The sequence below is a fragment of the Amphiprion ocellaris genome, chromosome 17 (assembly GCF_022539595.1).
Source record: "Amphiprion ocellaris isolate individual 3 ecotype Okinawa chromosome 17, ASM2253959v1, whole genome shotgun sequence".
In the NCBI taxonomy this organism is placed as follows: Eukaryota; Metazoa; Chordata; class Actinopteri; family Pomacentridae; genus Amphiprion; species Amphiprion ocellaris.
The window spans coordinates 19,712,083-19,739,626 of NC_072782.1; the positions used below are offsets into that span (position 1 = coordinate 19,712,083).

At 39.6% G+C, this 27,544-nt stretch overlaps 1 protein-coding gene across 6 annotated transcripts; it reads left to right on the plus strand.

Moving 5' to 3' along the window:
* Positions 1–39: 39 nt before the first annotated feature.
* sec31a (SEC31 homolog A, COPII coat complex component) lies at positions 40–26,828 on the plus strand. Of its 6 annotated transcripts, none has more exons than XM_023296945.3 (28): positions 41–237; positions 2,690–2,769; positions 3,571–3,694; positions 3,789–3,987; positions 5,014–5,109; positions 6,427–6,567; positions 6,677–6,819; positions 7,691–7,790; positions 7,889–8,050; positions 8,342–8,494; positions 8,604–8,834; positions 8,920–8,994; positions 9,097–9,138; positions 12,885–13,226; positions 13,843–13,963; positions 14,349–14,527; positions 14,606–14,732; positions 14,817–14,962; positions 16,924–17,097; positions 17,933–18,184; positions 19,504–19,590; positions 20,052–20,154; positions 20,560–20,925; positions 22,595–22,650; positions 23,483–23,731; positions 23,930–24,049; positions 24,135–24,206; positions 25,248–26,828. In XM_023296945.3, the coding sequence occupies exons 2-28, from the start codon at positions 2,691–2,693 to the stop codon at positions 25,425–25,427; spliced, it is 4,119 nt and encodes a 1,372-aa protein (XP_023152713.2). In that variant the 5' UTR covers positions 41–237; position 2,690; the 3' UTR covers positions 25,428–26,828. The 6 variants fall into 6 exon arrangements, with proteins under 6 accessions (XP_023152715.2, XP_023152713.2, XP_023152714.2 ...); XM_023296946.3 differs by having other exon boundaries at positions 23,486–23,731; XM_023296947.3 differs by lacking the exon at positions 19,504–19,590 and having other exon boundaries at positions 40–237.
* Positions 26,829–27,544: the final 716 nt, after the last annotated feature.

Here is a 27,544-nt window from a genome sequence, read left to right on the forward strand (position 1 = left end):
CCCGGAAGCCGTTCTTCTTCTTCGTGGGAGGAGCAGGCTGTTGCTTAGTGCCACGTTGATGGAGACCAGTGGAGACGTGGAATTCTGTCTTGCCGGGACCCGGTAGCCTCTCCTGCTGTTGTTACAGCCGTTAATCCGTGAGCAGAACCGAAAGGGGAACCTGTGCGGGCGGAGGTTGTTTGTGTTCGTCGCTTGTTTTATGTGTGCCTTCATGTGAAGAGCAGCGAAGAAGAGAAGGTAAGACGGCTTAGTGGAGTAATAAGATCCTTGTGTGGGTCTCCAAGAGACTAACTGCCGCCCCTCTGTTTTATTCAATGCAGAGGCAGCCAGCAGGTTACTAAACACAACACCCCGGTGTATTCTTACTAGAACAAGCAGTACTATGTCCCAGTAAGCATGCACAGTAAGTGGCAGTCGTGTTTATCACTGCAGAGACTCATTAGCATGCCTGTGTAGCTTTTAAAAGGTCCATCAACTATTAGCTTGCTGCTAGCTTGTACTTTTGTTTGCTAATGTTAATCAAAGACTACAAGAAGTACACAGTTTCTTTAGACCTACATGCCACATTTACAATGTCCAACACAGCTCTAAACTGCAGGATATTTGGTGGCAGTCATAGCAGGCCTTTGCCTGTCACTCAGTAACCGGTGTAGTTACCTCTAATGGGTTAATCCAAATGTAATTACAATATGGCCAAGTGCAATATTCAAATTGTTGGACCTGCATTTTTGTTGTTGTTGTTGTTGATAAAGCTCAAATGTATTACATCCTGTTATTACAAAGCATGAAGCATTGTGGTGCTACAGAGATGCAGTGGCCTACAGATCATTCTCTGCAGACGCAAATAAACATGCTAGTTTATTGCAGAGTGCAGCAGACCGTTCCTACTAAAATTGCAACTCACATTGCTATCCCAATATCCGTCAACATAATGGCAATGACTTGTTTTGCTTATTGTTTAACTCTATAGCAGCAGTGGGATGAATGGGGAGTAAAAGTGGGATTACTTGTGCATAACCTCCCTCCGTTATTTATCACTGTGCTATATCTGACTAGTCTGAGTCCCACTTTTTAAACTGTCAGTGTTTTGATAAAACGCAAACACCCCATTTTAGCATTTATGTACTACAGCCCAATCAACAGTGGATATTTAGTGCCATGTTGATTTTAGGGAGTAAGAAATTGTATTGTATCTGCCAGTTTTGTTTTTATATATATATATATATATATATATATGTATGTATATATATATATATATATATATATATATATATATATATATATATATATATATATATATATATATATATATATATTACATGTGCTATTTAAAAAAGCATTCCAGCACGGAATTTCACAAAAATTTCACAAAATGAGCATCTTACTGTGAAATTACTCTGCACCACTATCTGCACAGCTGTGATATGTACTCTGCTAAATGTGCTACTAAGTGTTGTAGACAATGGAGTCAAAGTTGCTCAAACTGTCATGACACTGTGTTAAATTTACCCCATGCATCTTTTTTCTGTATTGTGTTCAGTAAAATTGTGACTCGTATTGCAGTCTGTCAAAAAAAATGTAGTTTTTTTTTGCATATTGTTCTGCCCTATTCATCAGAGCAGTATTATGAATAGGGAGTAAAGTGGACCATAACTACGTGTATAAACCTGCCTCATTTAACTAACACTGTGTGATACCTAACTAGACTGTCCCACATTAGCCAGATTCTCTTTGCTATGACATAATCATAGACATCCGAACAATAAGTCATTTTTGTTATATGTTTTGCTTACTTTGTCAGTGTTTTTGGGTTAAAGAGCTGCCTAACTTGCTGCCTAACTAGTTTTGTTGCAGACAGCCAACCGCTGAACATGCTTATTTATATATATAGCAACAATAAATCTGTCACAACAGGCAATGTTGAGTACCTGTCTAACTGTGAGGTTAATTTCAGGACTAGTTCATAGATAAGCAGAGTTGTGACAATGGTAGCCATGAATGTTAGTATGCATATACATGCATGGCAACTAAAAGAAAGCACTGTGTTCTTGCTATTATAAGTGACTTGCAAACTGTATGGTTTGGTCACCACATGCTAGGAGACACTGTAATCCAAAGCTATTCAGTTGGACAGCACCGCACACTGCTGCCTTCAAGATCACCATGCAGCACATCACATACAAAAGCTTAACATTTCAGAATTCATAAAGCTAGGATTTATGTTTGACTGCATTTGTTTGAGCTAAGTGTATCTATGATAATGCACTGACGACTGACAACTCTTAGTGGCTATATTTGTTCCTGCTGTTTATACTTGCATAAAAATATCCATTGAATAAATTTAATTATTTTTCTCTGTTAAAATGCTTTTTAAAATCATATTGACAAATTATATGAGTATCCTCTTTGTGTTACTGCTCTGCCACCGTGGCTTAGCAAGAAAACCCGAAGAGAGAATTTTCAACTACATAAGTAGTTTGCATTCACATTGGCAAAGCCATTACAGCTGTTCTTTGAATGTGAAACTAGCTGTGTTTTATGCCTGTCAGACCTGAAATACACCAAATGCTCTGTCGTCTCTGGTGATTCTTTAAGAAGACAAGAAAAAGCAAAATAAAACTATGATTTATTAGATATACTATGTTGTGCGTACTGTATAATTGTTAAACCTGTGGCTTTATTTCTCAAGGATGAAACTTAAAGAGATCAACCGCACAGCTATCCAGAGCTGGAGTCCTGCACAGCACCACCCCATCTACCTGGCAACAGGTATGAGCATGTAGCATGCAGCACCGGCTACAACTGCTGTTTGTGGTTTAGACAGCACATTGTATAATTTTTGTCAAGCATTCTAGCCTTTTATACAGCTACATAAACTAATCTGATGTATAGAACATGCACCTCACTTGTTTGCCATTTCAGTCCACTGGAAAATTACAGGAAAACAATGCTGCACTTACTTTACTATATTTGATATTGTCTTTGATTTAACAATCACAAAGATACGCGATTTCTTCACTTTTACGCCTGTTTTCTAAAATCAGAATAAACTATAATGTAGGTGGGCACCTTCTAAGATATATTCTGTAGAGATTGTACAAAATGTATGAATAGTATGTTTTGAAATGCAATATATATGAATAAGAACACATATTGGGCAGTTTTAGTCCATTATTTACAACTGTTTCTTTTACACTGATTCCCAATATGAAACTTGAATTACTAAAAAAAATGTGCTATTTTGGTTCTGATGCAGACATCTCCCTATCTGTAGTCACCCCTTTGTGGAGGTGAGCAATGCCCCACCTACAGCACTATCTGCTTGTAACAGTAATATAGGTCAACAGGCATTTTCAAAGGCGTTTTAACATTGTTTTGTGTTAAATGTTCAAGGTTTTGTGTTACTCAACATTTTGACACCAAGGTCCTAATGTTTACTATAAATGTTGATCAGTTGGTTGTCTGAAAAATTACATACTTTGATTGTTCTTTCACATTTCTACTGATTGACTATTTTACTGAGTGCAACTGCAGCTCTATACCAAAGGTTCCTGTGCTCTGTTTGTGTAGGAACATCAGCCCAGCAGCTGGATGCCTCCTTCAGCACCTATGCCTCCCTGGAATTTTTCGAGCTGGATTTGGCCGAGCCATCTCTGGACATGAAATCATGCGGCAGCTTCACCTCCACTCACAGGTAGAAAGAGCTCACCTCTACACTAACGCTGCTCGCTTTTTCTTATTTCATTCTGCCATTCATCTCACACAATGGTTCTCATCTGTCCACACAGATACCATAAACTAGTGTGGGGTCCGTACGGTATGGACGCCCAGGGCCACCCATCTGGCGTCCTTATCGCAGGAGGTGAGAACGGCAACGTCATCCTGTACGACCCTGCGAAGATCATCGCTGGAGAGAGTGACGTGATCATTGCTGAGAGTGACAGGCACATGGGACCAGTGAGAGCTCTGGACGTCAACCCATTCCAGGTATGATCCATTTCACTCTGTGTACTTAAAGAACACATTTTATCCATGTGATTCCCTTTCCTTCAGTGTGTGTTATGTAGCTGTTTTTTTATACTTGTAAAAGATCTGCTAACATACCCACTCGGATCACCATGTGCATGCAAAATAGCACCAGTAATGATACATGATACTTAAAAATACCAAAAAGGTCATGAATTATGCTACATTATGCACAAATTACAGCACGTAAAGGTGTATCTTGTAGATAGCGGACTACAGACCCTCAGAATCCGAGCATCAGTCTAGCGAGTTGAAAATCTATACTCGAGGACGTGAAAAAAGCTCAAGCTATTCTCATGTTTTGTTTTGTTGAAAACACAAAAATTGTTTAGTTGAATATCATTACAGTATGCACATTTTGCTTTTTGTGTTTCTCCTTTCCTTCACCGTGTTATACTGCTTGATTTTGTGCATGAAAAAGGTTAAAGAGAGAACAAAGAAAAATCTGTTCCTTATTTGCCTGAAAACCCCCTTTTGAAGTCCAGCCTTTTCTTCTGTTACTTGTCTTTATCACCATGTTAAACATTAGCATGATGCAGCTAGTTTGATGCACCATCAAACTAAGTCTGAGTAGCTGCCTCTCAGACCAACACCACTTCCTCACTAGAGCTGCTTCTGCTAGTTGTATGTCCCTATATTCATGCATCTAGGGTTGCATTACATAACCAACATTACCTCACTTTTGATGGGCCAGCTTACCAGTCAGAACAGATTGTGTTTTTCAGGAGGCGGCCCTTAAAGAGACGGCTGGCTAAAACAGAGTGTTTGGGACAGAAGCGGCGAAATAGTGCTGCAGCGCTGTATAGTATGAGAACAACAGTGTGCTTCTTTTTAACATTAGAGCTTGTAAACACACTTTAGTCAACCTCAAAAATACAATTCTGAACCTGTAATTGTTCGTAATACGTGCTCTTGTGTATACAGTTTAGTACTATGTTCAAACCAAATGCAACTCTTCATTGTGTGTTTTTCCATCTTTTTCTGCAGACAAACCTGGTTGCATCAGGTGGGAATGAGTCTGAAATCTATATCTGGGATATGAATAGCTTTGGTTCTCCAATGACACCAGGACCTAAAACACAGGTACTTCTTTCTCTATTAAAAGCATTTTGTCGTAACTTTCTACTATAGTTTGTACATCTCATTTAGTCATTTAAATGTTCTTAAATAATATAATAATAATAAATTTTATTTGTGTAGCACTTTTGTGGCCACTCAAAGACACTCTACAGATAAAAGGCAAATAGTAAAACATAAAATAAAGTCTGATGCTCATGCAGACAGGATAAAACCTGCAGCCCCAGTGGATCGTTTCTGCTGTAAAAGGTCTACAAATGTGTTTCCTACTTAAAAATCTTTGTTTCTCTTGAAACTCAGTATATTTTTGATCATCTTAAGTAAACCATGTTTCTTGTAGTTTGAGAATATTTTTAATAAAGATAAAAACAGTGTACATTCTGTGATTTTTAACTCCTTAAATGTGAATATTTTCTGGTTTCTTTCCTCCTCTGTGACAGTAAACTGAAGATCTTTGGGCTAAACAAGACATTTAAAAAAAAAATAAATTTGAAATTAAATTTGAATAAATAAAAAGAAGCTAACAGCAGATTGCAGGTCCAATAAATGTTAAAACTGAAAGCTGATTAAAATTAACAATTAAATCAGTTTTTGCAAGAATAAATAATCACAATGATGCACCTGGAGTCAATGAATTTGTAGCAGGGATTGATCAATTAGTTGTAAGTCTTTAAATGAATCGCTTAGTCAGTTTGAGAATACTTTTAATTAAAAACCCTCTAAATTCTGTGTTTGCACCTCCATAAATGGGAATATTTTCTGGTTTCTTTCCTCTATGACTGTAAACTTTTAAAAAAAATTTAATTTAAATAAATTAAAAAATAAAGTTTAGGGATTCAGTGTAAAACTGTCTTCTGAATGATATGCAAAAAATACAAATGCAGTTATTGGCAGATATTGCAGTATGAGTCACCATTTTATTGTTTTTCTTTTTCACTGTCAAAAAAAGATGATGTGATTTCTGCTGGGGTCTGTACCCAACAAGCCATTATGTCTCAGGAATAAGATTTTATGGTATTTTATAATATTATTTTGTTGCGTATTATACCTTGATCAGAAAAGTTGCAGCTGCTAATTTGGATGCTACACCCAGAGAAATTATGATTTCAATAATTTATTGATTCATTTAGTTAATTTGTGAGATGTCACCATAATTGATATCCGAGCAGCCTGATGTGTAGTTTAAAAACATGCATTTTTGTGTCAGCCAGTGATATACTGGGCACAAATTTATCAGCACATATGTGTAAGTAACGTTTTTTCACAGTTTAGATCACCTTAATGTAGTGTATAAATTGAAAAGTTGATGTTTTTGTCTTACAGCCTCTAGAGGACATCAGCTGCGTGGCATGGAACAGACAGGTCCAGCACATCCTGGCATCTGCCAGCCCGAGTGGCCGAGCCTCAGTGTGGGACCTTCGCAAGAATGACCTCATTATCAAAGTTAGCGACCACAGCAACCGGGTACGTTATCAATGATGTATATGCATGCTGTAGGATATTACGGCACAGCTACATTTTCTGTCAGTCCTTTGGCACTGGTGTATTTTAATGAAGATGCTTTTGTTTTTAGATGCACTGCTCTGGGCTGGCTTGGAACCCAGAGGTGGCCACTCAGCTGGTCTTGGCCTCAGAGGACGACCGGATGCCCATCATCCAGATGTGGGACTTACGTTTTGCTACCTCTCCTCTCAAGATTTTTGAGCATCACACACGGTAAATGCACTTAACATTTTTACAAACTTTTCAAACTCTGTTTTTCACACTATGCACTACTCTAGAGAATTATTTCACCATGCTGAATGTATCTTCCATTTGCTGACGACTTGCTTCTCTGTATATTGTTGCTGAACCATGCTATATTAAATTTTATCGATCAGTCTGTCATATTTTCCTTTCAATCTCTCTTGTTTGCCTACTCTCTGCTCAGCTGAAAAGTCAATGAATTTTTGTTTCATGAATGCTGGTCACAGCTCATACAGTCATTGCTTCTTTTTTAATTTTTTACAGATCTGGTACAAACTGTTTGTATAAAAACAGCCAATGAATATATTTTTCTAACTAATATTATCTGTGTAGCCAGAGCCTAATATGTCTTATAACGGCTGTCTACATTAGCCCCACTGTTTGTGCATATGCCTTTATTACAATGAACATGGCAGCCTTAGTTTTTGTTTGAGTCAGTCCCACATACACTGTCTTCCTGCCAGAAATATTCACTATAGAACCAAATGTGGACTAATCAGCTGCTGAAATTAGTCCTCCAAAATACACTGGTTTACCAAGTTTGCGAAACATCAAAGCCCAACTGTTTTAGGAACCTGTTTAACCTTTATTCCCAAAAAATCTAATGCATATTTGTGATGTTTTTAAAAAAATCTGTCTTCTGTAGTAACTAGTGTCCACTAAAAGACTGGAGAAATCAAAGTACTGAAAGACATGTTGTTGGTTTTGATGTTTTTAATGGAATTTGTTTGCAATAAGAAAATTATAGAGCATCATCAGCTTCATCCTTACATGTTTGCCGGCTGACAACTTGATGTAGTTGTGTTGTTCTTCAAGTAATTGCACTGTTCTTGGCATACAGCGGTGTTCTGGGCATCGCCTGGAGCTTGGCTGATCCTGAGCTGCTTCTGAGCTGTGGCAAGGACAGCAGGATTCTGTGCTGGAATCCAAACACAGGAGAGGTAAAAGGTGTACATATAGGTTATTCCAGGTGTATTACAATGAAGAAGACTTTGTGACGTTCTAATGTGGTCTTTTGATCACTGGCGTGAATCTCCAGGTTCTGTACGAGTTGCCCACCAGCAGCCAGTGGTGCTTTGACATCCAGTGGTGCCCCAGAAACCCTGCAGTGCTGTCGGTCGCAGGTTTCGACGGACACATCGACATCTATTCCATCATGGGAGGCAGCAACCAGGCACAGAGTCAGAGACATGCTGACCAGGTAAATCTGCAAAAGAAACGTGATTATGAAGCAGTCTGGAGTGGAAATATTTACTTTAAACAAGTCTGAAAGTGCTGTGTGGAACCTGTTAATAACATAATTATCCCTTCATATTATACTGGCGATTTTTCTGATATATTTTGCAGCATAGGCCCTTTCTTCTTAATAATTTGTCAGATACTGTGTGACTGTTTGATGCTGTTGGGCATTTACAAGCAAAAAAATACTTATCTGTTATATTGTCCTACCTCTGTCCATGTTTCTGTGTAATTCTGGGTGTCTATGTTACAGATCAGCAATTCGTTTGGAAACATGGATCCTTTCGGGACTGGACAAACGCTCCCTCCACTGCAGCTGCCCCAGGCTCCTGCCCCTTCAGCAACAGTCAACCCTCTGAAGAAGCCACCCAAGTGGATTTGCAGACCCGTAGGAGCCTCATTTGCCGTGAGTCCCAGTTCCTATAACTCAGGTCTATAGCTCAGGTTTACGGGAAGGCAGGGCATTTTTTTAGCACCTATAATATTTAGAATCTTTTGACTTTGCTTGCTTCTAGTTTGGTGGGAAGCTGGTGTCTTTGGAGAACACAAAGCCGAACCCTCAGCAGCCTCAGCAGCCCACTTCACACGTTGTGCACATCAGCCAGGTTGTTACAGAAACAGCCTTTCTGAAGCGCTCCGATCAGCTGCAGGCCGCTCTGAGTTCAGGCAGCTTTGTGGACTTCTGCCAGGAAAAGATCGATGTGGCTGAAAATGAGTTTGAAAAGACTGTTTGGTCTTTCCTCAAGGTATGAAATCCACCAGCAGTCTTCTGTAGAAAAATCTGGAAATATGCAGTTTTCAAAATATAACGCTGACTATTCATGTTTTCAGGCTAATTTTGAAAGCGATATCCGCAGCAAGTACCTGGAACTTCTAGGGTACAACAAAGAGGAACTTGCCTTAAAGGTGACTATGATATAAGACATGTACTGTAGCATACTAATATTAATCCTGTTTGGTATTTTTATTTTAGTGCATCTTGTGATTAATGTGTCTATTTGTTTTCAGATTTCTGCAGCACTAGAGGAAAAACCTGCAGAACCTCCAAAGGTAAGATTGTTCAAAGCAACAGTTTAGCTTTTTTGGAAAATATGGTTACAAGTTCAGTGAGAAGATGGATCCCACTCTCACCTCTGTCTATTAAATATTAACTGAGTCATTGAGTAATATAATGTAAGGGAGATTGTAAGCTAAGTGTTGCATAAAGACTAGACACAATAGGGAAACAGGTAGACTGACTCTCCAAAATAAACCAAATCCACCACCCAGTAGGTATAATGCATACCAAATCACCATGTAAAGCTCAAAACGCACTGGCGGGTTTGAAAGGCATGTTATCTTTTTTAAAAATTGTCAGAATTAGACTATTTATGAGAGCCAGAAACTGTAAAAACAGAAAAATCCTTCAGCTTGACAACTATCCCGCAATGACATTGTATTGTGTGACATGTGGGACATGAGGGATAAGTAGTCTAAAATATGCTTAAATTTGTGCTATTCATCATAGTCACGTTATTCTACATGTCTCATTCAAATATTCAAAGATCCTGTAAAAAACAAAAAACTCTATGCTCCTCGGTGCAACTTAGAAGCCATGAGGAAGTTGACAACTTGCTCCTCTGTATGGAGTTTTGGAGCTATGCTGCATTTACTTTATAAATACAGTGTACTTGATTTTGTTTTTTGTCTCTTGTGTTGAATTTGAAATCTTGAAATAAGAGCGAAAAATAATTGATGGCAGGCCAAAACATAACTGCACTGTTATCAGGTTTGTCTCTCTCTGCAGTGTGTACTCTACTGACTGTATGAAGTTAAAGACGCGTCAGAGCGAGACGTGCTCTCACTGGCTAATCATCATGTCAGTTTCACAAATTGCATTCTTCAGTTGAATAGTTTTTAACAAGGTCCTTTAGTATTTTGACCACGTAGTGATGCGAAATGTAAGATGTGCCATATTTAGAAGGCTACAGTTCATATTTTAATCAACACTTGTATAAATATAGTTAACAAATATAGAAAAGAAACCCTTATCTCAGAGGAACAACAGCTCAGGATTGGCTCTTTGTTGCAATTGAGGTGACAAATTAATAAAACCAGAGTTCTGAGTGGAGACCATGGTTTGGAAATAGTCAAAAGTCAAATGGATCACAGCAGATTCAAGAATTTTTACAGCTGAATCACAAGTATTCACAGATTATTTCCAGCTTCCTGTGAGACAGTTTCAAATAGTGAAGTAGAATTTACAGTGCTGAGATACGGCTCCTTTATGATGCTTGCAACACTTCCTTATTGCGCAACATTAAGACAGAGGCACACAGTTTGTTTCAGCCAAGAACTGTAACTCTGATTACTGCCAACATTAGTTGGTCAGTTTGTTGTTCTGCCAGTGAATGAATGTGAATGGCACAGTAAGCAGGAACAAATGGAGAGTACAGTAAAGGGCAATCTGAAAGCTTCCAGCCAACTGTTGGGAATTTTTAAACACAAGCTGATTTTGTTTTTTTCATTCGTTAATGTTTTTTGGATAGGAAAGGCCAAAAAAAATACCATAGTAACACATGCAAAATCACTGCATGCTGTAATAAACAGCTGCGGTTTATTATCACCCATTATGTATGAAAATTGTTGTGGGGTATGTTGAAAACCTACATTTGTATCATATTTTGGCCAATTAGAAGACGTTCTTTTGAACAATGTTGATCTTAAACCTGCAACAACCTATTTGTTGAAACCTTAGGGGGCAGCAGAACCACAGACACGTCACTACCTTCTTACTTAAACTTATCTACACATCCAGCAGTTATGAAATTACATTATCCTACATTTTAAGATGTGTTTCTATCCACCTGATGAGTGTACGCCCCAATATTCATAGTCTTTTTCCTCTCTTTTTGGTATCCACCACCTACTGAGGGAGATATCTGGATCTTCAGCTGCAATATGTTCCAGTATATTTCCAAGCTAGTCTTGTAGCTTCCTCCTGGTTGTTGCTGAGCAATTAGTGTACATTTGCTTTTTAGAGCTTTTTCTATAAAAATGACTGCCCGCTGCAGCTGACAACAGCATTATAAGAGCGATGACAGTGAAACAAAACAGTAAAGTTGTACCTGAACAGCTAAACTAAGAGCTGAAGCTTACTATAGACCCTTGTAAAAGTGAGGGGACCTTCAAATTCAGGTGATCGCTGTGCAACCACTTTCACATTGTCTTTTAATATGTTGTGATTCCAGATGATTCGTATTGTATTACTGATACTGTTAAACAATGCAGAGAAAAATACTAAATGTAAAGGAATGTTTTAGTTCTACAAACTAGCTGCTCTGTATATCATTTTTGAGCCATGTTACTAGTATTGTACTGATCCAATATGTTTTATTTTTCTCTAGCTCTTTGTGTCCAAACATGTCTGACACTTGTAGAAAAAGATTGATTGTAATGTGATCATGTGAAAATGTGAAATTTGGATTTGATCTTTTTTTTTTTCTTTTTTACCAATGGAACTAGAATAGAATAGAAGAATAGCCACTTTATTGTCAACCAGAACATACACTAGTTGGTGCACATTATGACTGAAATGCCGATGCAACAAGCTCGCCACCGGACTGATAAATACGTAAACAAACAACAACAAAAAAAATTTCTAAATAGAAACAATTCTAATATATACATGTAACCAACTGTAGGAGCCATATTTCATTTTGTTTTTGTAATTCCTCACCCAAGACCCCAGGGGGCTGTATTTCTTTACCTGAGGCTGACGGCCTGGGCTCAAGGAAGGTATTTAGGTGATTGTATGATTTGGTTCAGGTGTTGTTGGACAGAAACACAGACGCACACAATTTTTGACTGTGCTCAACTTGTTGCGTTTTATTATTTTGTTTATGAACAAGTTTTAGTTACGGGTAAAGATCGATAATAAATGATTGGGATTATTTAGACTCTTAAGAATCCGTTTGTTTATTTAAGGTTGAGTACACGTCAAAACTCTCGAACAGCTGTCCACAACCAGTAGGGCTAAGTAGAGGACATAGCCACTACACCAACTATATAAATATATATATAAATATGTATATATAAGGGCTGCACAGTGGCGTAGTGGTTAGCACATTCGCCTTGCAGCGAGGAGATCCCTGGTTCGCGTCCCAGCTTTCCCGGGATCTTTCTGCATGGAGTTTGCATGTTCTCCCTGTGCATGCGTGGGTTTTCTCCAGGTACTCCGGCTTCCTCCCACAGTCCAAAAATATGCTGAGGTTAATTGATTATTCTAAATTGCCCGTAGGTGTGAATGTGTGAGTGATTGTTTGTCTGTATATGTAGCCCTGCGACAGACTGGCGACCTGTCTAGGGTGTCCCCTGCCTTCGCCCGAGTCAGCTGGGATGGGCTCCAGCCCCCCCCCGCAACCCTAGTGAGGAATAAGCGGTGTATAGATAATGGATGGATGGATGTATATATAAATACACACACACACTCACACACATATATATATATATATATACACACACACACACACACACACACACCTGTAAACATACTACACGTCATACATGATTGATAATCCAACACTTCTTTCTGTTTTTACAGTTTCTGGCTCTGATAAATGGTATCATGTTGGTGATTAAAAAAAAAAAAGATCACATGCCTTTCAAACCTGCTTACTGGTTTTAAAATATGCCTGGACTGGCTAATGGATAGAGATTATTGCACACTGTCTGGTTTAAGGTGCACAAATCCAATCCTTGTTCAAATACCAAAATCTCTGCCTGACTCTGAACCTATATCTTTCCTCTTTAATCAGGAGGACGTGCCTGCTCCACTCAACGTGCAGCTTTTACCAGACCTCAACATTATGCCGCCTGCAGATACTCCTGAGGCAGCGTTCGACATGATCGCCACTGCAAACCTGCAGCCAGCAGCCACACTTGAACTGAATTCGACTCCAGAGCCAGAGGCTGAGGATCCAGGAGCACCAGCAGCAGATCCAGAAGATGCTCCCAGTAGTGAACCAGAGGCAACTGCAGACCAGGTTCTCCCAGAGGAGGAGACTGAGGAGAAAGAGGAGCAGATGGAAGAGGAAAAGGAGGAGGCAGAGGAGAAGGAGAAGGAGGAGGTGGAGGAGGAAGAGATCCCCTTGCAAGAGGTAGAACTTTGTCATTTTCATAGATGCTTCAGAATTACTGCTGTGCTTGTGTACTTTTAACATCCCTGCATAACTCATAAAGGTGATGTTTATCATTCTGACTGATTAGACCTGTTGTCAGGACTGTGTGGGAATGAACACACTGGGTTCATCCCAGTACATGCACTGTAGGTATTTGGGAGTATTCAAGTAGCTGCTTGTTTGATGTATTTCTGGTAACTGCACCAGTGTCAGAACACCCATTAACACTCTCAGAGCCACATTTAATCAATCAGGCATCCAGATACTGGTTCATTTCAGCTCAGATACCTTGTTGGTGTAATTCCATTCCTACATGTATGTAATTAACAAACAAATAGGATCAGCCATGCAGTGCAACATTGGAATTACAATCAGGTAACTGTACAACAGTTCAGTTTGTGAAAGTCATGCAATTAATTTACATTTCTGTAAGATAACATTGTCAAAATCATTATCACTTATGAAGAAGAGTAGACTTCTTATATTAGTGACTTGCTAATTATAAGATTCTGTCAATTGTTGAGTATCCTTCAACACATGAAGGATGCAGAAGTGCAAGCGTAAAGCATCGTGTGATGTTTCTCTGGCGTTTCAGGAGACAACAGCAGCAGCAGCAATAGAGGAAGAGTCCAGTCCTGTGGAGACACCAGCTCCAGCTGAGATCCCACCTCCAGTTTCAACCCCTGCAGGAGGAGTCAGTCTCTGCATCAGTCAAGGTAACAACTCTGTCAGTGCTTCATGAGGTTAACAAATTCTTAAACTCCATTCAGACAGGATGAACATTACAGAGGGTGCTGGGAATGAAACATTGTTCTCCTGAGTGATTTGACCCATTGATCCAGACAGAATTTTAACCATGGTTATAGCTTTGGACATTCAACAGGATAAGGAGAAAGCAAAAAGCTTCTCCGGGAGGCATTGGAAATTTAACAGAAGCAAAGACACAACTTGGTCAGATCTGGCCACATCTACAAAACACATACAGTGTTTGTGCCATATAGTTTCTCCTCTGATGTGCCCTTAGATCTGCTTTTCAGAATATGCCTGAGAATCATCCCATTTTTAGGTTTTAGTTTTAAATATTTCTTATTTTTCTTTTAGATGTAGATGGGCTGATCACACAGGCTCTGTTGACTGGAGACTTTGAGGGAGCTGTGGAGCTCTGTCTCCATGACAACCGGATGGCGGACAGCATCATCCTGGCTATCGCTGGAGGGGCCGAACTCTTAGAGAAAACTCAGAAGAAGTATTTTACAAAAACTCACAGCAAGATTACCAAGGTAACAACTGGTAGAATTTTCTTTTTTTTAAAATCAAGGTTGTATTATCAATTATGTGACTGTGTGTTTGTCTGGCAGCTGATCAGTGCAGTGGTAATGAAGGACTGGCACGACATCCTGAAGACGTGTGACCTGCAGAACTGGAAGGAGGCGCTGGCCGCCGTCATGACCTATGCTCAGCCTGAGGAGTTCTCTTCCCTCTGTGGTAAGTTGTGTAGTTGTATCAAGGTTTTATCTTTGGTTAAATCATGTTGCCCCTCAGCTCTCTAACTGACCTTGTGTTTGTTAGACCTTCTTGGCGACAGACTGGAGGCATCAGAAGATGCTCAACTGCAGTCCCAGGCCTGTCTGTGTTACATCTGTGCTGGCAATGTGGAGAAACTTGTGTCTTGCTGGACCAGAGCACAGGGCGGACAGTATCCTCTCTCTCTACAGGTTTGTACAGTGTATTGTGTGCAGACAAATTTATTCCAGTTCTGTATCTTAAACCTGCACTAACAATGTTTTCTTTAATGTGACTTGTGGGCTGCAGAAACAAGCGAGAAACACTGAAATATTAATACCTTTTTAACTGACTCGACAAACTTCACCAACAGTTTTATCATTCATTTTAAATCACGTTTTTACCCAGCTGATTAGAGGCCCTCTTGTTTCTGAAGGTATTCTTCTTCTTCTTCTTCTTCTTCTTCTTCTTCTTCTTCTTCTTATTATTATTATTATTATTATTATTGTTATTATTAATAATACTCGTGTCAAAGTTATGTAACAATCGGCGTACGTCTGTCTGTCTGTCCGTTTGCAACATTACTCAAAAACAGACTAATGGATTTGGATGAAATTTTGAGTGAAGGTCAGAAATGACACAAGGACCAAGTGATTACATTTTGACAGTGATCCAGGCTTATAGTCTGGATCCACAGATTTGTTAAAGATTTCTGTATCATTGCGAGATGATACAGCGGCACGGTGTCACTGTAACTATGACAACAAGTGAACGCTACGTCAACTGCCTGCTGACGATCACATGATTGCGATCCTACTACAAATCGACCGCTGTAGATTTATCAGGACTTATCTGTTGGAAATTATAGAACGACTGAGCAGCCTTGGTGGAGTACTGTGCTCTCTGAGTGCTTTTCTTGTTATTATTGTTGTTGTTGTTATCATTACAAATGAATCATATTTTTGAGGGGCTAAAGGTGCTCCAAAAAATCTTGCAACTTTTCCTCAGATGCGGTGAAAATGTTTTATTTTTTAGGGTTTCACATTAGGTTTCTTTCACATGTATCAAATTAAGGAGACACATGTCACATTCAGATATACAAAAAAAATCTGTTGGACTTCTACCCCAAGTCAGAAGTCAGACTTATGTGACATCCTTTGATTAACTTGAAGTGTACTCACTGTGTTCTACATGATATATAGCAGCATAATGCATGTTTGCTGCATGTTCTCTAGTGTCACATGGTGCACACAAAAACTGATATGAAACTTGCAATACATCATGTCCACTGGCAGGACATACTGTAAATATGTATTTATTTCCGCAACAAGTGATTGTTACAAAAGTGTGCAGTCGCTTCAGCCAACATCCCATCAGCACACTGATATGCACAAAGGTGCAAGAGCCTGACCATTACTGCTTGTAGCTTTATGTTTAGCTCTGTTTTTGGTCTCTGCCAAGACCTCTTCGAAATATCTGACTCTTCGCTATAATCACCAGCTAATTGCTAAATGTGTCCATTTGCTGTCTGGTGCTGAGTAGGTAGTGCACACTGACTTGGTAAAGTTTTTCTTTTTTAGAGAGAGTGAACCAAAATGGTACAGATGGGAGCTAGACAACTAAACAATAAGCTGAAACTCATCAAAAAGCATTAAGCTATAACGGGGTAGGTTTGTTGTGACAAGAAACACATGTCACTTTGTCATTTTTTACTTTTCTCATCATAAAAATATTGATTATAGTCACTTTAAAGGTTGTACTACTCAATATTTTTTGTATTAACAGTGGGTCAAATGACTTTAATGAAACACAGAAAACATCACCCTGTTCTGCAGTTTCAAAGAGCAACACCAAACTTTCTAGCCTTTATAACTAACCTGTCCAGCACCCAAAAGCAAATAGAGACAGTTAGCAACTGGCTGGTAAATGTAAAGGAGTGTTAACAGCTAAAGAGCCTGATATCTTATTTAAAACTGAGAGGAAAGCAAAATAGAGAGCAAACAGTGGACATTACGATCATAGAAGTTCGACTACAAATTAATGCTTTTTGCCTGCTGGTTCAGTAAAAACTAAAATCACAATTTTACAAGCGAACAAAAAGTCATGCTTCGACCAGGTAACCAAACACACTTCAAATGAAACCATGCTGATGTGCTGCGGTTTCTTCCCTCAGGACCTGGTGGAGAAAGTGGTGGTGTTGAGGCGTGCTGTAGAGCAGACCCAGCGCTCCGGTCCGGCTGCTATCGGCATCCTGCTGGCTGAGAAGATGAGCCAGTACGCTGGCCTGCTGGCCTCACAGGGCAGTCTGTCCACCGCCATCACCTACCTGCCTGACAACACCAACCAAGTATGTAACTTAAATGTCCCCGTTCTGTGGACATGTGCAAGTCATTCCTTATTAGCTCCAGATCCAGAGATACCTGCAGAGAGGACAAAACACAAACCATGGGAGAGAGAAGATACAAAATTAGTGAAGCATATTGGTGGTATGTAAATGTATACGGAGAGAAACAGGAGATAATAGGTGCTAAGTGCATCATGGGAAGTCCTCCAACAATCTAAACTGACAGCAGCATAACTAAGGGAAGGTTCTGGGTCATCCTGAGACAGTACTAACTGCAAGCTTTATCAAAAAGGGAAGTAAAAGTAGAGAGGGCGTCTGCCTCCTGAAATCAAACTGGGAGGTGTTTCTACAGCGAGGAGCTGATAACTGAATGCTCTGCCTCCTGCTCTGCTTTTGACAGGTTTAAACATTGTATCAGCAGTTCTTAAAAAGTCATAAAAAGCACTTATTTAGTTTAATCTAGGAAAAGCTTTTAAAGGTATTAAAAAGTCCCAAATTTGAATTGGAATACAACAGAGGCAATCAATAAATTGTTGTTTAATTATTAATGAGATAATGGGCAACCACTTGTATCTTATGCTGGCCCGTTCACTGCAGTTATTTTTTCTTTTGTAATTTAAACCCTCTATTGTACCATTGTATCAGTTACTTGCATCTGTCTCTCTCGTATTTTACCAGAATGATGCAGCCAGTGAAAGCTAGTGCAAGTAAACATATATGTAGTGTTCACTTTAAACTCAAACTGGAGTTCAGCTGGTGCAACACAGTGCTGTGGTACGGCTGACTGAAGTGATTTAGGGACACAGGAGCCAACAGAAGTCTTGTTTGGTCCATCCAGGTTGCCGTACAGCAGCTTCGTGACCGTCTCAGTCGGGCTCTGGGGCAGCAGGCGGCAGCTCCAGCAGCTCCGGTACAAATCCAGAGAGCTCCATCTCAGCAGCCTGCCCCTCAGCTTCAGCCTGGCTCAGCCCTGCCCCACCATCCATACACCCAAGTCCAGCCTGCCATGGTGCCTCAGCCTGCTGCAGCAGCTCCGGTGCCGATGCCTACGCCTGCCTCCGCCCCTGCGCAGCCACAGTATTATCAGCCAGTATGTTTCACAGATTTACCGGTGTACCACATAACAAAGTTCATTGATCTTAGTTTTCCACTGTTTTTCACTCTGAGATAAAGTTTCTCACAAACCTCAATCAATGTGAAACATGAAGCCAGATGCATTGAAGCCTGTGTAGAGTACAGCAGAAATTTTCTTCATTATATTTACTTGTGTAACTTCAAAGTTTTATTATTTACATGGACAGATTTTTCACATGGATTCATAGATCACACAAAAGTCAGACTCAATATTCACACACATACAAATGGAGAGAAATGATTAGAACACCAAGTAGTTCATCTTAACCCTCTGAACCCCAAGTAGTTTCAAGGCATTTTATGTGCTCCTGTCACATTTTTTTCGCTGTGGGCTCATTTTCACTGCGATCCATGGATCTATCTCTATGGAAACAGCACAACCATGGCTAGAAGTGGGCTTGTCTCCTATCTGCTCTGTGTAAACACAGCCTGCAGTTGAGCCGAAATGTCCCTGAATTTTCATGATGACTGTTGGTCAGAGCTTAGTCTGAGGAGCAGAGAATTTGTTTTTTTTTTACAGAATCTGTTTGGCGAAAATGGCTTATTTTCAGAAAAATTTTAAGTGAGACATAGAATACAATAACTTTTGAATGAAATGTATCACACATGATTAACTTGAGGACCGTCAGAAAATTGAAAATCTGACCACTCTTTCTGTTTTTACGGTTTCTGGCTCTGATGGTTTGTGTAATTTTTGGACATTTTTTAAGACAACATGCCTTCCAAGGTTTTTGGGTTCAGAGGGTTAAGTAAAATCCTAGCTGTCTGTGTTTTATGCGTCCATCCTTGTTGAAACGCTTTACAGCTGGATGTCGGGATTTACACATAGTTAAATTTGGGTTTTTTTAGACCTGAGGACAGAATTATCTCTTTCCTGCTCCTTCCCTATAACTTAACATCTCCACACTAACTAACCACCTGGTGAACTGCTCATTTCTGTTGTGTTGTAGTCGTTTCATCGACTGAATTTCCATTCCAGCCAGGGTTTAAATAACAAGCTGTTAAATGTGCTTGTTGCAGGAGGGGTTTAAAGAAACCAGAGTCTGGGACCAAAGTGCTTTATTTCCTGTGTCTGAACATTTTTTTCAGGAAGTTTTGTTCTTGTAATTTGAACCTTGGCTCCTTTAAAGTCCTCTTTCATGTCCTCTGGTCTGATGCTCTTGCATTGTGGCGTTGTTGTTGTGGTGTTGTTTGGTGTCCCCCTTCCTCCCTTCCTCCCTCCCTCCCATGCTGCGGCCATCATTGCTATGTGCCGTGTGTTTCTGTGTGCTTCAGGTGAGGGCTGCCTCCACTGTCACCTCCTGGAGTAACCAAACTCCCACAGCCCTCCCCAATGTCCCTCCTCCTCTTCAAGACCAGCAGGTATTACTAATCAGCCATCCAGCCTCCACACACACACCTCACAGCGAAAAACTGTTCTGATTGATCGGGTGATGCTTGATATTCCAACCTTCACTATGATAGCTGTGCTTTTCCCCTAGTAATGCCTTCCCTAAAGCTAGCCATCGCCACTCCACCGCTTGTTGATTCCTGAGGCCATGATGTATTTTCGGTCCTCACTAAGTCTTTCATTTGCTTCTCCTGCATCCTCATTACTAATGTGATCTATTGCATGACTCCATAGCCCACTCTCCACACTTCAAATCTGAATGCATGCGGAAGTCATTACCTTATTTTTACATGTGAAAGAAAATTTTAACACCTCTGTTTCCAAGCTCTTGCAATCAGAAAATAAGCTTATGTTGTAGAGCACAGGCACAATTATCAGTGGACTGGTTTCTGTTTTTTATCTTGAAAGCTGATTTGTTTTTCTGTTTCTACAGGTGGAGCCTTTGAACTCCATGTTTGGGATGCCAGCCACCGGCACCGCTGCACCTCCTCCAGCCTCCTCCACTCCTGCATACATGTACTCCCATCAGTACCAGCGTGAGTGTTTTAACAAATTCTACATATCGCTGACAGGAAGACTCACCTTTGAAGATTCAGTGATGTGATTGTGAAGCTTGTCTCATTTATCAGAGACAGGATTTTAATGACAGATGCAACGTATCACCAACAAGTCTTTCCAAATTTCCTCTTTAGAACTCAGGCAAATATTTCTGACAATGTTTGACTTTGTAACATCTGATCTCTTCTGTACTGTTGTATTTAATGTTAGTCACCAACAGAGTTAACACAGTATGTTTAGCATGTTTATCTCTTTGCCTGTTGTTTTTTGTAACCTTTATTAGCACTTTAGCATGCACTGTACTGTAACTGTCCTGCTGCATGAAGTAACTGTTGTAACATGCAGCAGTTTTTAACTAACAGAACATCCTGTGTGACCCCCAGCCTACCTCCAGGTCAACCAGTACCCACCTGGAGCTGGGGGGGCGCCTATCTATCAGCCTCTTCAGTACTCCTCCTCTGCTGCTGCTCCTCCTCCTCCTCCTCCTGCAGAGCCTTCCTCCCCTCCTCACCCCCCTGGTTTCATCTCTCAGTACACTCAACCTGCCCCATCTCAGCTGGTACCTCCTCTGTATCCTGGACAACCTCCCATCAGCCAAACCCCATCCTCCCCTCCTGCCTCCCATCCTCTCTTCTTTCCCGTCTCCTCTTCCTTTTCCGCTCCTCCGGGCTCCGGAGCGTCTTTCCAGCATGGCGGTCCAGGATCTCCTGTGTCGTACATGCCTCCTCCTCCACCAAGCGGAGTCTCAGGTACACAGCTTGATCCTGACCCCGGGCTGATCCCCGCCTCTCAGACAACAGGTCTGCATGGCTCTGATCATCCTCTCTGTCACTGTCCTCACAAACTCACTCAGCCTGTCCCACAGCAGAAACTCCAAATCTCTCTGTTCACACACACTAACAGGGTTTAATAAATTTGTCCTTCCAGCCATCCATTCCCTATAAACCGCTTAATCCTCATTAGGGTCATGGGGGGCTGGAGTCTATCCCAGCTGACTTAGGGTGAAGGCAGGGGACACCCTGGACAGATCACCAGTTTATCACAGGACTACATATATAAAGACAAACAATCATACTCACATTCACACCTACGGACAATTTAGAATCACCAATTAACCTCAGCATGTTTTTGGACTGTGGGAGGAAGTCGGAGAACCCAGAGAAAACCCACACATGCACAGGGAGAACATGCAGTAATTAGTATTATATGAGGGCAGTTTGCACTTTACTGACTGCAGTGACTTAATATGTAATGAAATAGTAGCACCTCCATTTTTGACAATAATGTAACTATGTATACACAACAATTTAGATTAGTTTTTCTGGAGAACAGTGTTTAAAAAACAGACAGAGAGAGAGAGAGAGAGAGAGAGACACAGAGAGAGACACAGAGAGAGAGAGAGAGAGAGAGAGAGACAGACAATAACCACATAGCTTTATTTACCATATATTGTGCACAAACATAACTGGAAGCAGTTATCATTTGGGTGAAAACAGGTAGACTTGGAAGAGATTGAAATGCTAAAAGTTTGAAGGTCGACATCAAGGTAATCGTGTTTGCAAATCTTGCACAGCTGCACAGAGTTTAGGTATTGCCTGACTGCATATTAGAGATTGAAATCATGGTTTCAATTGTGGCTTGCTACAATCGTTCATCTGAAAAAGAAATTTGCACGGCTTTTTTGTTGATATTCGATACCATCTTGAAGTTCCAATCGAGATTATATTGATCTTTAAAATGCTAATTACACAGTAGTTAGTCAAAATTACAAAATACAACATAATGTAAGTAACAAATCAAAGTTTTAACACTTGACTTTATCTGTGCCCATGTTTCACATTTACAAGCTACCACATAAATATTTAATAAATGAATTGTAACACAATATAATTCAGTTGTAAACCATTATAAGTATTTTTGAATGTATTCGTTAAACATGGATGTAGAATATGTTGTATAAATATGTAAATTCTATTTGTTGACAAGTACTGTACATTTATAAGCACTTGAATGTCTTTACTTCTGCATAGAGCTACATTTTCTTCTTAGTTATTGTCTTCTAAAATATATTTCATATTTAATCTAATTGTTTTAAGCTAAATTTATCAGCATGTAATCATTTAATAAGTAGTTCAAAGTATATATTCTCCTCCTTTGAGCAGCCATCAGTGGAAACTTTTGTAAAAATACATAGTAAATGACATTATAGTAGACAGAGTTATATTAATACATTATAAGGCTTCATGGGAGAGCACATTAAAAAACAGAATGCATTTAGAGCTGCTTACAATGTCACTATAATGTGTTACAGTTTAGTAATTATGTAAAATATATTAAGAGATGCAGAATAGGGCAATTTAAAGTAAAGTTTTTAAGAAGAATGTTAAGCTGACCGATGAAATTTGTTTTTTTCTGTAGGACCTCAGAATGGCTGGAATGACCCTCCAGCTCTGACCCGGGCACCAAAGAAGAAGGTAAGTCTGCTCACCAAAGTATGAAACTGCATTCTGACTTTAAAGCCGCTAATAATTTTAGAACATTGCCACATTTCTGCATGATCGGTTGTCGTTCAACTTGCAGTTTTAAAGTGTTTGGTTTGATTAATCGAGGTCCATAGAGGTTATTGCAAATGAACACGTACCAGTGGTTACAAACCACATTTAACACAGGTCCAGACTTGTGATATTTACTTACTGCTTGCACATGTTCACACACGTGACTGTGACATGCACCATGGATAAATCCTAGTGATATCCGTAGCCTGATACTTGATTTTAACTGATCGGTATTAGAGAGAAGCTTGATCCTTTGTTTACATCCACTGTCACAGGTGTGCTGTAAGTTGGAATAATTTACTTATTCTTCACAGAAATATCAATCAGTAATTGACAAATTGATATTATATAAATTCAGCACACTTTTTATTGACCGTGCTGATATTGCTGGTGGCACAGACTCTTGAAACAGGCTGTGAGAGCAGCAGCTACATATACCACTGGGATTAAAGACTGATGTTGTAATTGATCCTGGATTGAATTATTAAACGTGCTGCCCAGAAGTCATTAAGCCTCGCAGAAGTCTTTGTGATGGTGCCCGTTTACTAGCTAAACCGCTATAACTGCCTGCCTACTCTGGTAGCTACAGTATTAAACAGAAAGATGCCCCACTTGGTGGCACAACCAGGTGCTACAGCTGATCTACAATACTTAAAGTGTGTAGCAGATAGAAAATATTAAAATATTCAGACCAGATGGGGGCTAAAAACACTGGTTCTTGACATCCCTACAAAATATGCTTGTCTTAAAGCAGCAGATTCCACAGAACTACACCCCTCTTGCCCCCATCACTGCTCCCATCATGGCCCCGCTGGGCAGTGATCCTCAGGCCCAGCCAGTGTCCTCTGGGGCCCCTCAGACCATGGTCCAGGGCCCCCACAGTGCCCAGGTCCCCTACTCAGGCATGCAGCAGCAGCTCTCCCCTCCGCCTATGAACTCTGTGATGCCCAAGACCAGTACAGAGGGAGCACCAGGAGCTCCGATTGGAGATGTGATCCAGGTACCCAGTTGTCAGTGTCACTGAATGACAGAATACAGCTTATATATCTATATATGTGCATTCTAAATAGGAAGACTGAAGTTATAGTTCTGCCACTTTTTTAATGTACTAAAACTTAAATGAAAAATGTAGCTGCTTGTTTTCAGGATGTCAAAAAAATGATTTTAAGAATTTGTGACATCCTTCTTCCCTTTTCAGCCTCTGCAGTCGATCCCTGCTGAGAAGATCATGAAGAAGCCGATCCCTGATGAGCACCTGGTCCTGAAGACCACATTTGAGGGACTCATCCAGAAGTGCTTGGCTGTAGCTACCGACCCTGTGAGTCTGTGTGTGACGAGAATAACACTGCAGTTAATCTCTGTGAAGCAGGTGTGTGATCGTGTGTTGTTTTTTCTTTTCACAGCAAACTAAGAGGAAGCTTGACGACGCCAACAAACGCTTGGAAGCACTCTATGACAAACTGAGAGAGCAGACAGTGAGTATCCAGCTTGGTTTTGGCACCATTACTGGGATCAACTATGGGTCTCCTGCAAGAATCATATAAACTGGTTTACTCTCCATGCGGTCGTTTAGGCTGAGTCATGAACAAATAGTCAGCTGTCAGTTTGGTTTAACCTCCCAAGATGTGGCATCCACACATGGGGACATCTTTTTTTTTTTTTTTTTTTTTTTTCAAAAAGAGCATATTGTTCATAATAAGAATAAGAATATAATGTCAATATAATAAAATATAATACATATTATAATCAGATATTAGATATTATCTGAATATTATATTTATTGATTACTCCTTATCCCAATTAAGAAGAAATCTAAAATGCAAGCCCAACCAAAGCTCAGGTCTTATGAGGCTATGGCTCTCACCAGAGCTTAAACTTAAGTTTCAAGTCAACAACAAAATTCTGAAAAACTTGACGGGCCTTATTTTCTGCTGTTGAAGACTGTGATTGTTTGAAAGCATAATTCTACTTCTTTTTGTTATGAACGTGTTTTTTCACCTTTACACCTAGGTTATTTAGAATTTGCCTTCTTTTTTCATTCATCAGGCACATGGACACTGCAGTAGAAATGCTAATGCCACCTCAAAAAGTTGATTGTTTTACATTTTTGGCAAAATACTGTTTTACATAATAGTAGCATTTTTTTGTTGATCAAGTTGATGTTGAATTAGGTTCATTTCATTGGTTCAGTTTTTGCTGTGTAATCAAATTGGTTTCGAGAACAGTAGTACAGGGGGTCCTCGACTTATGTCGGAATTCCGTTCCTTTTTTGGTTTAATGTTGCAAACACCATACATCAGAATGATGGAACAAAACTTTCTTAATAAATTTATGAGAGACGGCAACATAACTATGAAACGCCATAGGTCGAGGATGTTGTAAATCGAGAACCTACTGTATTTATTTAGTTAGACTAGCGGTTCATAGTGGTGTAGCGTTATTTTTGTGGAGTCTTTTCAACACAACAACTGTACAAAGCCATTACTCTGACATAACTCTGCTGTTCTTCTCCACAGCTGTCTCCTGCCATTGTAGGAGGACTTCATAACATAGCCAGGAGTATAGAGGCCCGGTCCTACACTGAGGGCCTCAACATCCACACCCACATAGTGAGCAACAGCAACTTCAGCGAGACGTCGGCCTTCATGCCTGTACTAAAGGTGGTGCTGACACAAGCCAACAAACTTGGGGTCTGATGAGGCAGAAAACCCCTGAACCACTCCTCCTCCGAGTGTTTGACCGACGGCTGGTGGAGAGTGTCCGGTCAGGGGTCGAGCTGACGTTTAAGGAAAAAAAAATTTTGTCGGCTACTTATTTCACAGGGAGCTCCATTTGACTTGCAATGCAAAGAATTCTGAGTCATAGGAAATACTGTTTAATTCTTCTTTGTGCCATTTATGTTTTTCTGACTCAAACACAAGCCATGTTGTCAGTCGCACTCAGTGGTGAAAGTAAACTCTGAGCCAGTTAAAGGGCTAACAACTGGCCGACAAGTCACACTAAACTTTAGTTTTTAAGTCAGACTTGTTGTCAAGAGCATTTCATGAAGATGCGACAATCCTGGCAAGCAAAGTATGAGAAAGTAACAGTTTCAGCACATTTGATATGGAATTCAATATAAATAAATATAAAAAAATACTAAACAAAAATAGGAGAAGCAGCAGGAGGTTCATGAATTTTAAGGGCATTTTTGTCTACATGATTAAAATAAATGTAGTCATTTTCAAGAATAAAGCCAGTCTCAATGAATCATGGATCAATAACAGACTCCTGATGCATGCTTTTAGCTCTCAATTCATGCAGTCATGCAAATGACATTTAGATTAAAGAAGTATTAGCTAGTTCATCTTTATAGTCTTTTAATTTTTGTGCACTACAGCAATGCTGAGATACATTATAATCCATAAAAAAGCTGAATTTTCACATAAAAGTACAAACTAGTGCTTTATTTGTACATGTAAATGCATCATTGCTTGCATGCATTTTGCAGTAGACCTGCAAACCAGGCTGCATATAAACACAGATTATGGATTAATTAAGAAAACATCTCTCTCACATGCATTTAAAGTAAATGAATATGTTTAGTGCCAGTTCTTTTTAATAATATGACTGTTTGTTCTCCAAACCCCTCTTTCTGCTTTCACTGACTTGCTTTCACCACTGGTGTCGCTGCATACAACACTTTGGACCAAGGTATTGTCAGTGTCAGGACACGTCAATGCAAAGTAATGCAATCCCACGTGTCGAGGACTTTAGTAATGTTTTATTTTATTTCATCTTATTTTTTGTTTGTTTTATGTTCAGTGCAATCATGAGGCTCAGCAGAGTGCAATGAACTTTTTTCTTTTTATGGAATTTTTAAAGTATGCATGCTGAAACAAACGCTAGCAGTTCCAGACATTACAGGTAATTATCAGCTAATTGATCGAGACCTCAGAAGGAAAGCAGAAGCAGACTTGTACTTGATTTTCATTCCAACTACGATGAGGGCTGAAGTCTGAGGGGTCAACCTCACTTAATGTTGTTAATAAAGGAAAACAAGAATTTGTTTTGGATTGACTACATGCAATATTTTCAATAAATAGTATTTATTTACAGTTTGGTGCTGCTGTTTTTAATTTCTTTCAGATTCGCAAAATAATGCATTTTGTTGGTTTAAATATTATTTTTAGTGAATAAATTTAAAGTATGAAATGTCCATCTCCTGGATCACCACCTCCCATCACATTATAATATCCTGAGTGCTTCAGTAAAAAGTAGCTGGACTTTTTTGGTTCTTGAAGACATTCCTCCTCCAACCAAATCATAAGGCTCATGACCCACTGACAACCCCAGATTCACATGACTCAGATGTTAATAGTGGTGAAACAGCTCTGGGACTGAGAGTAGATAAGGGAGCCATGTTAAACCGGAACATTCATCTCTAGACAAAACTCTTATTTTATGACTTATTAAAAAGAAATAAAATAACTTGAAATAAGTCTTAGAAATAAGGGTTTGAAAAGTGCTTTGACAGACAACCCAAAAGCCAATCAAAGGGTAGAGACTGAGTAGTGCAAAATTTAATTCAGCAATAGTTTTTTCTTTATTTTCTTGACTATTTACATTGTTGTAGATCCTCACTGAAGGCATCAAAACTATCAATGAGCACATGAAATTATTTAGTAAACAAAAAGGTGTGAAATAAGTCTTCAAAATACCCACCCTTGGCTTTGATTACTGCTTTGCACACTCTTGGCATTCTCTCAATGTGCTTCATGAGGTAGTCACCTGAAATGGTTTTCACTTCACAGGTGTGTGTTGTCAAGGTTCA